Below are 11,208 nucleotides of genomic sequence, written 5' to 3'. Positions count from 1 at the left end.
AAAAGTAGTACACTATGTAGGGAATAGGGTGCAATTTTAGGACCCAATCAGAGGACACCCACTCATGTATCATGGACAGTAGCTGTGAAGTGATACACATTGTTGCAGTGTGGTTTTTACTATGTTTATGAGCTTACTACTACAAAATATACTGTATTTCAACCATAGAAGTGGGCTAATTGGTTAAGGTAATTGAAAATAGGCCTAATATGGCTCTGGTGATTTGTCTGTCAGGGTGGGTGTGGTCTCCCATGGCATCACATTACATCACAATCATGATGTCATAAATGACTGTGTTCAGATATGTTGACAGCCTAAAGGGTTTGCCATAGCGTTACTGTCACATTACGGCAACACTTAAGTTCAATTCAGGGTGAAAAGCGTTGCTATATTTTGGATGGTTCATTTTGAAGTGCTTGGTGGTAAGTAGTTGGGACTACTTGGGATTTAGTGTGAGTAGTCCTACTTTGTGGCACAATTTAATTGAGTTTATTTAAATAATATAATAATATTTTTAAGCCATATTATATTGTATCTTTTTCAGGATTACAGTAATTGAGGGAACCATGGGAAAGTTCTCCTTCCCAAGGCTCATCATAAGAATGGTTAGAATCCCTTTTCTCTCACCACCCTCAGTCGAAACTCCAGTGCTTTAAAATCATAATTTTGACATATAGGCCTATGAGCTTTTCTAAGATTGAAAATAACAAGCTTGTATAAGGATAACCTCATTACTGACTGCATGTGTGTCCTCATTTTAATTTCTAGCCATGGGCAAATCGGACTGCACGGGACGATTTCTGCACAGGAACTAACGAACTCCACAGGCTCAGAACAAACCACCCTCCCAACTCCTCCCAACTCCCCAGCCATACTGTAAGTCCCATCTGCAGGCTAACTCTATGATCTCTAAAGTGGTCCAGACTAATCATTTATGGCCAATCAGTGGAAACTTCGGACTAACTACGGCTTGATCTAGGGTCAACATTATACCTTCTTGATATTCTATAGCAACGGAAAACGATGGAAGGCACATAATAATCCAATGAGTAAAACAAAATATACCATGTTCTATTCTCAATATCCCTACTGCCCCAAAGGTGTGTAGGCAGGGCAAGGAGAACACCGATTCAACCCCGAAGAAGAGGAAAAAGAAGAGGCACAATGAGAAGGGGACCCAGGTTGAACTAGGCATGCGGGAGGATATCCATGACCTTGAGCTCGCCCATTGGAGATTGGCTAAAGAGACATGGAGAACTGAGCGAGGAAACATGAGGGAGATAAAGGCGCTGTATGGAGAAATATTTAGGCTGCACAAGTTGTTGGAGGAGGTAACGAGCAGTTTTCTTAAATCAGACTTCTCAGTAGATATACTGTAGTTGCTTTGAGATGTTCCCAATCCTGATACACGGAAATTAGATCTAAATAGTTTGAATAGTGAAATAAGACAGCAATAAAAAAAACTGCACACTGGTAGTATTCTCAGGAAGGTCTGCATTCTGCACTGGTAGTATTCTCAGGAAGGTCTGCATTCTGCACTGGTAGTATTCTCAGGAAGGTCTGCATTCTGCACTGGTAGTATTCTCAGGAAGGTCTGCATTCTGCACTGGTAGTATTCTCAGGAAGGTCTGCATTCCTAGAAGAGTTGAAATAGAATAAATCCAAAAGTGTGGACGATCCCATTTTCCTAATAAGCTAATATACAGTAATAAAATGTTTTCTCTATAATATGTACTACCCATACACATATAATTGTTTTAAGATAGTAATAACATGGACCATCAAGCTATTAAGTAATAAAAATGTGTCTGTCATCATACAGATTGGGGTAGATAAAGGGGTGATCAAGCAGCGCTCCGCCTCCTCCATTCTTTGTCCCGTCTCCCCGACACTGCCAGCTCTCCCCTGGTACAATCTCCACAAGTACCTCACCAAAAGCCAATCGGAGTGTGACCAGCATGCCGCCGCCACCCAGAAGAACCCGGCTAAGAAACACTCAATCTTTCCCCCTCTGGTCACACAGAGCTGCACCTCCCCTGACAAACGGCCTCATTCTCCGTCCAAGACGTCGCACCCACACGCTTCACACAGATTTTCTGTCCCATCCTACCTCCTGGCTCCCGGCCCTCCTGCCCAGCTGAGGCAGACCCATCCGCATGTCCACCCCAGGTACCCATTGACTGACCAGGCAAAGGTCAAGGATAAGGGCAAGAGGTCAGAGGTTGCATCGTCTGAGGAATTGTCTGAGGAAGTTCAACGGAGAGGCGCAGAAATTGAGAATATGTATAAAGCGCAGCTGAAAGAGAGGATGGCCCAAAAGAGAAAGGAAGAGATTCTGAAGAAAAGGATAAACAACTATGACAAGAACGATGACACTGAGGCCTCCTGCTCCTCTGCAGTAGGACAAATTAAGACCCCTGCCACAGCCCCCGAGCGTCCGGCCAGCCCAGAGGCCACCACAGATGCCACGCCAGTGGCCGTCCAAGAGGACACTCAGGGGGCCACCCAGCAGGACCTAGCAGAGGTTGTGAATGTGCTCAAGAGGCAGTCATCTGACCTATACCTGCCTGACAACGTTTGTGAGGATTCACTCACGTGGAGCTCCATTTACGAGGAGCTGTGCCCACTTGCTCACAGGGTGAACTCAGAAGCTGACTACATCAAGGCGCTCTGCGTCACCACTGAGAAGGCTGTGACGCCCTTGCGCTTGTCTCAGGAGGATGTGTCTCAGAGTATGAGTGAGGACACAAGTGAGGAGGGGAGTAGTACAAGTGAGGAGGGGAGTAGTGAAAGTGAGGAGAGCATGAGTGGACAACAACAGAGATGTCTACACAGGGATCCTTATGGTGAGAGGGAGAGGAAGAAGATTGATAGTCGTACAATGGAAGGGAGATATGCAACCGCAAATGCAATGTCTATGATGGCGAGCCTAGGGAAAGAAGAACTTAATGCCATGAGCTACGCAGAGAGGCTTAAATATTTCAAGGACGAGGCTAAGAAAAATGAAGAGATGTTGAAGATGAAAAGTGGGAAGGAAAAAGAAAGGAAGGCGGAGAAAGACAGGGAAGAAGAGCTCAAAAAGTGGGAAAAGAGACAGAAGAAATCGGTTGAGGAGGAAAGGAAAATGACAGAAAAGATGGAAAAAAAGAAGTTAGAGGAGCAGATGAAAAGGGAGAAGGCAGAGATTAAACTAAAGATCGAACAAGAGAAAAAGAGACAAGAGCAAGAGAAAAAGAGAGAAAAAAAAGAAATGAAGAAGCAGCAGATGCAACAGAAGGCCCACGAAAAAGAGGAGAAAAAGAGGGTGGAGAAAGAAAAAAAGAGGGAGAAAAAGAGGGCAGAGGAGTTGAAAAAGATTGAGAAACAGAGGATGGAGGAGGAGAAGAACAGGGAAAAGGAGAGAATGAAGGTGCTGGAGATGCAGCAAAAGGCACAAGAGAAAGAAGAGAAAAGGAGGAAGGAGGAGAAGAAAAGGAGATTGAAGATACAGCAGGTGTTAGGCCTACTGCTGATAGGTAGCTCTCTCTGCTCTCTCCCTCCCCTCTGTCTGTCCTTGATTGCAGGAGTGAAGTCTGGTGTGCGGGAGTCAGGGTTCCAGCTGCAGCTCATTCACCATAATCACCTCAGCCTTTAAGACCCGGTCAAACTTACCACTCATCGTCAGATCATAGTCAAGACGACCATGTTAGTCTCGCTGCCGACTCAACCTGGTTATTTTTGCTCTTTGTGTTTTTGGTCTGTTCTATTTACGTTTTCTCCTGTGCCACAGATATTTGGAACCTGACTCCTGCCTCCGCTTCACTCCTGCCACCACCATCCTGCTCTCCATTACCGGACCTCTCTTTTGGACTCACCACGGACACTAGGACATTACGGTACCACACCTGCCCTGATCTGGATCTGTTACCCTCCCTGTACCTGGACTTGCTCTTCCCATATATTTGGAAACCTGGACTTTGAACATTGTAAATAAACCTGTTAAAACTTCTCTGGCTTGGTGTACTTGTCTGCATTTGGGTTCTTATCCAGTTGAATCATAACAGTATGATCTGACCAACATGAACCCAGCAGACAGTAGCTCGGATACCACCCCAGAGTGCACTCAAATTTGGACTGCCATAGCCAATCAGGGCATTTTACTTGGCCAACATGATACCCTGTTTAAAACGATTGCTGAGGACAGTCAGGTGCTGCTTAATCAGGTTCAATTACTCTCCAATCAAGTATCTGCCCTTACTACCCCTTCAGCCCAGATCAGAGAGCCTTTTGTTCCTGCTCCAGAGCGCTATGACGGGAACATGGGAACCTGTGGCGATTTTTTGACTCAATGCTCGTTAGTGTTTGAACAACAGCCCCTCACCTACGCCTCAGAAAGAGCCCGTATTGCCTACCTTATCAACTCTACTAGCGGTTCCGCTCGTGCCTGGGGATCCGCGGTCTGGGAGAGTCAGTCGGACATTTGCAACGCTTACGTTGCCTTCACCACGGAGATGAGGAAGGTTTTTGACCACCCCGTACGAGGCAAGGAGGCTGCGAAACGGCTGTTTTCTCTTCGGCAGGGGGCTCGTAGTGTGGCGGAGATGGCAGTGGAGTTTCGGACTTTAGCAGCAGTGAGTGGTTGGAATGACGAGGCATTACAAGGAGTGTTCATCAATGCTTTGTCTGAGACCTTAAAAGATGAATTGGTGTCATATGATGAATCGCCTACGCTGGATAATCTTATTTCACTCACTATCAGGTTGGATAATCGGATTCGGGAGCGCCGCCGGGAGAGGAGTGTTAGTTCCAAGCAACCTGTCTGTCATCAACAAACTCCTCCCTGCATCGTCCCTACGGAGAGAGCCGTGTCTTCCCGAGTCGATACGAGGAGCACTGAACCCGAAGCCATGGAGGTGGGTCGTGCACGGTTGTCATCAGAGGAGCGTGCACGTCGTATTCAGGCTCGGGTCTGCCTGTATTGTGGAGAAGCTGGTCATTTCGTTCCTTCCTGCCCAGTTCGTCCGGGAAAAGGGCCGGCTCATCATTAATGGGAGAAGTTTTGGTGAGCCGAGCAGCGGATTCTTCCTCTTCTCCCCGCATTCTGCTCCAGGCATCCCTCCAGTGGCAGTCCCAGAATTTCTCTGTTAGTGCGCTGATTGACTCTGGTGCCGACGAAAGCTTTTTGGATAGAGAGTGGGCTCAACAAATGGATTTGGAGACTGTTCCTATGGACTGTCCGCTGCAGGCTAAGGGTCTAAATGGACAATTGTTGAACCGCATTACCCATCAGACTGTTCCTGTTTGTCTTAGAGTGTCGGGAAATCATCAGGAGAACATTCAATTCCATATTATCGACTGCCCACAGACTCCCCTGGTCCTTGGTATCCCCTGGCTCATAAAACACAATCCACACATTGATTGGGTGACAGGTAGCATTGTTTCATGGAGCACATTTTGTCATGTGAATTGTTTGTGTTCTGCTCAGACTCCTGCCAGTACTGTGCCTCAACCTCCACTGGAGTCCATGGATCTTTCTGCTGTCCCTGACGTGTATCATGACCTGGCATCCGTTTTCTGCAAACACAGAGCTACTTCTCTTCCTCCTCACCGGCCTTACGACTGCGCCATTGACCTCCAGCCAGGAGCCCCGCTCCCCCAGCAGTCGCCTGTACAATCTCTCCCGGCCGGAGACGGAGGCTATGGAGAACTACATTCGGGACTCCTTGGCGGCAGGTATTATGCGTCCTTCCTCGTCACCTGTAGGAGCGGGATTCTTTTTTGTTGCTAAGAAGGATAAGACCCTCAGACCCTGTATTGATTACCGTGGACTTAACAACATCACCATTAAGAACAAGTATTCTCTGCCTTTGATTAATTCTGCTTTTCCCCTCCTTCATGGTGCTACCATCTTTACGAAACTGGATCTACGAAATGCGTATCACCTGGTGCGCATTCGTAAGGGTGATGAATGGAAGACTGCCTTCAACACACCCTTGGGACATTTTGAGTATCTGGTTATGCCTTTTGGGTTGTCTAATGCCCCTGCTGTTTTTCAGGCACTAGTCAATGATGTCCTTCGGGACATGTTGAATCGGTTTGTTTTTGTCTATCTGGATGATATCTTGATTTTCTCAGAGTCCTCCCAGGAACATGAACTGCATGTGCGCCAGGTGTTGCAAAGGTTGTTGGAGAACAAACTGTTTGTGAAGATGGAGAAATGTGAATTTCATGTGTCTGAGACCTCTTTTTTGGGTTACATCATAGCTCAGGGGGAGTTGCGGATGGACCCAGCTAAGATCTCTGCTGTCACGGACTGGCCAGCTCCCTCTACCCGCAAACAACTTCAACGATTCCTGGGGTTTGCGAACTTCTATAGGAGGTTCATCAAGGACTACAGCCGCATTGCGGCGCCACTCACCGCTCTCACCTCCATCTCACGACCGTTCGCTTGGAATGAAGGGGCCGAATCAGCGTTCGAAGAACTGAAACATCGCTTCGCCTCGGCTCCCATTCTGATGCAGCCGGACCCCGACCGCCAGTTTGTCGTGGAGGTGGATGCATCCGACACTGGGGTAGGTGCAGTGTTGTCACAACGTTCTCCTGAAGATAACAAACTGCATCCCTGTGCTTTTCTCTCAAGGAAACTTTCTCAGGCAGAGAGGAATTATGATGTTGGAAATCGTGAACTGCTCGCCGTTAAGCTGGCTCTCGAGGAGTGGCGACATTGGTTGGAGGGGGCGGAACAACCCTTCATCGTTTGGACGGATCATAAGAATCTGGCTTACCTCCAGTCAGCGAAGCAGCTCAACCCCCCGTCAAGCCAGGTGGGCACTATTTTTTGGGAGATTCAATTTTTCTCTGTCTTACCGTCCTGGGTCACGCAACGTCAAGCCTGACGCCCTGTCTCGTGTTCATTCGGCTGTTGATACTGGTAGTAACCCTGAACCCATTTTGCCTCCTACCTGCAGTATTGCAGTCATCACATGTGACATCGAGGGGATTGTTAGACAGGCTCAACATCATCAAGCTGACCCTGGGAGGGGTCCTCCTAACCGGATGTTTGTCCCTGAGTCTGCTCGCTCCCAGGTACTTCAGTGGGCTCACTCGTCTCCCCTTACCTGTCACCCTGGAGTTTCGCGGACCCTTGACTTTGTGCGACGGAAGTTCTGGTGGGCCACGATGGAGGCGGACACTCGAGCCTTCATTGCTGCTTGTACGGTATGTGCACGAAGTAAAAACTCCACCCAGGCCAGCGCTGGTCATCTACGACCTCTACCTATACCCAGCCGGCCCTGGTCGCATATCGCTATGGATTTTGTCACTGGACTTCCCCCTCGTCTGGTAAGACTGTCATTCTTACGGTGATTGATCGCTTTTCTAAGTTCGCTCATTTTTTGGCCCTACCTAAACTGCCCACTGCCAGAGAGACGGCTGATATTTTGGTTGAACATGTGTTCCGCTCTCATGGTCTACCCACGGATATTGTCTCTGACAGGGGTCCCCAGTTTGTCTCCCAGGTGTGGAAAGCTTTCTGTAAAGCTTTGGGCATTACATCCAGCCTGTCCTCTGGATATCACCCCCAGACCAACGGGCAAGCCGAGAGAGCGAACCAGGAGATGGAGACCGCTCTTCGCTGTGTCACTGGGTCTAACCCTGGGTCATGGAGCTCCATGCTCCCCTGGGTGGAATATGCTCATAACACCTTGACTAACGCTTCCTCTGGTTTGTCTCCTTTTCTGTGTGCTCTGGGTTATCAACCTCCCTGTTCCCTTCCCAAGAGAGGGAACTTGCGGTACCCTCGGTGCAGTCCCAAATGCGCCGCTGCTTCAAGGTCTGGAGGAAGGCCAGGGTAGCTCTGTCCCGAGCTTCGGCGTACATGCAGAGGCAAGCCAACCGTCACCGGTCCCAGGCTCCCGGTTACTCTCCTGGTCAAGAGGTATGGCTGAAGTCACGGGACCTTCCATTGAAGGTGGAGTCTAGGAAGATGGCGCCTCGTTTTATAGGACCGTTCAAGATACTGTCTATTGTTAACCCCTGCGCGGTCAAGCTACAGCTTCCTGCCTCCCTACGGGTTCATTCCACCTTTCATGTTTCCCAGATTAAGCCTGTGTCGGTTAGCCCTTTGTGCCCGCCCTCTCGTCCCCCTCCTCCGCCCAGGATCGTGGGTGGGGGTCCGGTCTACACTGTCCGGCGACTTCTGGATGTTCGCCGCCGAGGTCGTGGTTTCCAGTACCTGGTGGATTGGGAGGGTTATGGTCCCGAGGAACGTTCCTGGGTGCCCAGGAGCTTCATTGTGGATCCTGCTCTGGTCCGAGAGTTTCATAGGTTACATCCCGATAAACCCCGTCGGCCGCCAGGTGGCGTCCGTAGAGGGGGGTACTGTTAGGCCTACTGCTGATAGGTAGCTCTCTCTGCTCTCTCCCTCCCCTCTGTCTGTCCTTGATTGCAGGAGTGAAGTCTGGTGTGCGGGAGTCAGGGTTCCAGCTGCAGCTCATTCACCATAATCACCTCAGCCTTTAAGACCCGGTCAAACTTACCACTCATCGTCAGATCATAGTCAAGACGACCATGTTAGTCTCGCTGCCGACTCAACCTGGTTATTTTTGCTCTTTGTGTTTTTGGTCTGTTCTATTTACGTTTTCTCCTGTGCCACAGATATTTGGAACCTGACTCCTGCCTCCGCTTCACTCCTGCCACCACCATCCTGCTCTCCATTACCGGACCTCTCTTTTGGACTCACCACGGACACTAGGACATTACGGTACCACACCTGCCCTGATCTGGATCTGTTACCCTCCCTGTACCTGGACTTGCTCTTCCCATATATTTGGAAACCTGGACTTTGAACATTGTAAATAAACCTGTTAAAACTTCTCTGGCTTGGTGTACTTGTCTGCATTTGGGTTCTTATCCAGTTGAATCATAACAGCAGGAACAAGAGAAGGAGGAGAAGAAAAGGCAGAAAAGGATATGGGACGAGGATAAGAAGAGAGCAGAGCTTCAAAGAATAAAAGATGACGAGGCCAGGTTCAAGATGGAGATGGAGAAACTGTATGAGAGAGAAGAGCAGATTGCACAGATTGAAAGAGAAAAGAGGCGTGCGATGTATGAGAAAAAAGGGCAGACACAGAGAGCAAAACAGGTGGTGCCATACCAGGTCACAGCGTTTACATCTGTGTGGACGGAAGAGAGGGAGCAGTGTCCAGAGACCGCTCACGCACAGTCTGCCAAGAGGAGAACAAGGAAGAAGCAGAAGAATGAGGCGGACGAGGCGTTGACAACTTTTGAGTAGATGACGAAAGAAAAGCGAGCAGACAAAGGAAGAAAGAAATGTTGTCAATGCTCTTAGGTATGTTAATAGATGTAAATAAACAACAAATTTTATATTTAAGGCAAAAAACAAACAAAAAAACTGGAAAAGGAGCAAAGGGGTGGGGGGTAGGGGGGGGGGGATAATACAGAGCCAGGCACGAGGGTGAAGAGGAGAAAACATGAGAGGAGGAAGGGAGACCAGAGTAGTTTATCAGGAGGGAAATAGGAGATATAGAATTCAAGTTCTGATGGACAGAATCAGGACGGACCATGGGATAAAAGGTCAATGAGATTAGCAGTAAAGAAGAGCTAAGTGGATCAAAAGAAAGTTATGGAAAACGCAAGGGGGGAGGGCAATACTCAGAGGCAGAAGAAGACAAGATAAACAGAGACCAAGAGAAAAGAGGTGAAACCGTTTCATAAGAGTAATAGAGAGGAGATGGACATATGGGCAAATTAGCTATCCCAACTGGAACCTAGCTAATGCATTCCGAAGAGGCAGACTTCCAATCTGAGGTAGATGAAAAGAGCAGCCATAGAAACAGATCTGTAGAAGCATCAATTGGAAAGGATGGGAGGGTTGGAGGAGGAGCACATTTGGATGACTACATTAGGTAAGTGTTTACAATCAAAGCCTGTTCTCTGTAGACAACTGTATTAGTGTTGACAGAAGTGCATTTATGCAATGTCTTTCAACTCAAAAACTACAATTCCTGATCTCATGTGATTATTCACCTCATGTAAGTGGGCTTTCGGATGTTTATTTTTTCCTGAAACAGATTGTGGCATATGAGGTCACTTTATCTGATGAAGCATCAATAGGAGAGGATGAAAGGGAGGGAGGGAGAGGAAAAGACAGAAGAACAGATGAGGTAAGTGCTTGGGCTTGTGATAAGAGGATGGGGGCTCCAGAACTCGACTTCATGATTTAAAATGATAAGACAAATGTATTACTGTGAATCCCATTCGTTCAATGACTGTTTGTTGTTTAACAGGAGCACTATGTTCTGCTTCCGTGTGGATTGACAGCATTGCTTTAATGAGCTGCTGGAGGGAACAATGGAGGAAGAGGGAGAGCGTCCATTATAGGCAGTTTGCCATGGCCCTAAATGGGCTTTTGGATGTTCATTTTTCCTGCTTTATATCATACAACTTTACAATAAAAATGAATTGCAAGCATCAGCCTTTTCTGTTTGAGTGTGATCCGTGCAGTAGTTGTAGGATTGGTGTAAACCCAATAATATTCTGACACTAGTGTTCAGTTGGTATAAAATAGTGTGATAAGAAATGATCAACATGTTATGAAAACAATATAGAGATAGAAATATCAAAAGCAGTGTTGCATTTATTTAGTAATTGCTATTTCTCACTCATAGAGAATGGTGTCCTTGTTGTGATCAGTCCATCGACAAATGCATGTATGCGCATACACACACAGAGAGTTAGTCATGATTTCCCTGAGTCATCAGACTCTGGTGAAGGTTTCTTTGCATCTGCATCGTGAGCAGTCTGTGTTGAATCCTTGCCGGACTTGTCTACAACAATCTCGAAGGCCGCCTCTCCTTCTACCCTCTTCACTTTCTCCCCTTTCGCTGCAAGGATTACCTCAATGTTCCTGTAGGGAAAAAAACTAACCATGAATAAGAAAAAAAATTATTCAGGAATAATACTCAAGTCTTAAGGAGGCTGCATGCAAACAGAGCGAAGGAGCGTCGTATATGGTCCGTTCCGAAATCTGAGTCACACAAAAGTACCTAGAACTACCTGTGAATATTATGCTGGGTTTGCGTGAAGTACATTTTACATTTACGTTTTAGTCATTTAGCAGACACTCTTATCAAGAGCGACTTACAGGAGCAATTCAGGGATTCTAACCAGCGACCTTTCGGTCCAATCTTTAGGCCCAACGCTCTTAAC

The 11,208-nt window shown here is 47.4% G+C and overlaps 1 protein-coding gene across 1 annotated transcript; it reads left to right on the top strand.

The window, feature by feature from the left end:
* The first annotated feature begins 546 nt into the window (after positions 1 to 546).
* On the top strand, positions 547 to 9,345 carry LOC121565695 (golgin subfamily A member 6-like protein 1). Its single transcript, XM_041876200.2, has 5 exons — positions 547 to 605; positions 769 to 876; positions 1,101 to 1,331; positions 1,823 to 3,493; positions 8,912 to 9,345. The coding sequence occupies exons 1-5, from the start codon at positions 567 to 569 to the stop codon at positions 9,269 to 9,271; spliced, it is 2,409 nt and encodes an 802-aa protein (XP_041732134.1). The 5' UTR covers positions 547 to 566; the 3' UTR covers positions 9,272 to 9,345.
* Positions 9,346 to 11,208: the final 1,863 nt, after the last annotated feature.

Source organism: Coregonus clupeaformis, unplaced genomic scaffold (genome assembly GCF_020615455.1).
Source record: "Coregonus clupeaformis isolate EN_2021a unplaced genomic scaffold, ASM2061545v1 scaf0995, whole genome shotgun sequence".
NCBI lineage: Eukaryota > Metazoa > Chordata > Actinopteri > Salmoniformes > Salmonidae > Coregonus > Coregonus clupeaformis.
This window is presented reverse-complemented; position numbering and strand designations above follow the sequence as displayed.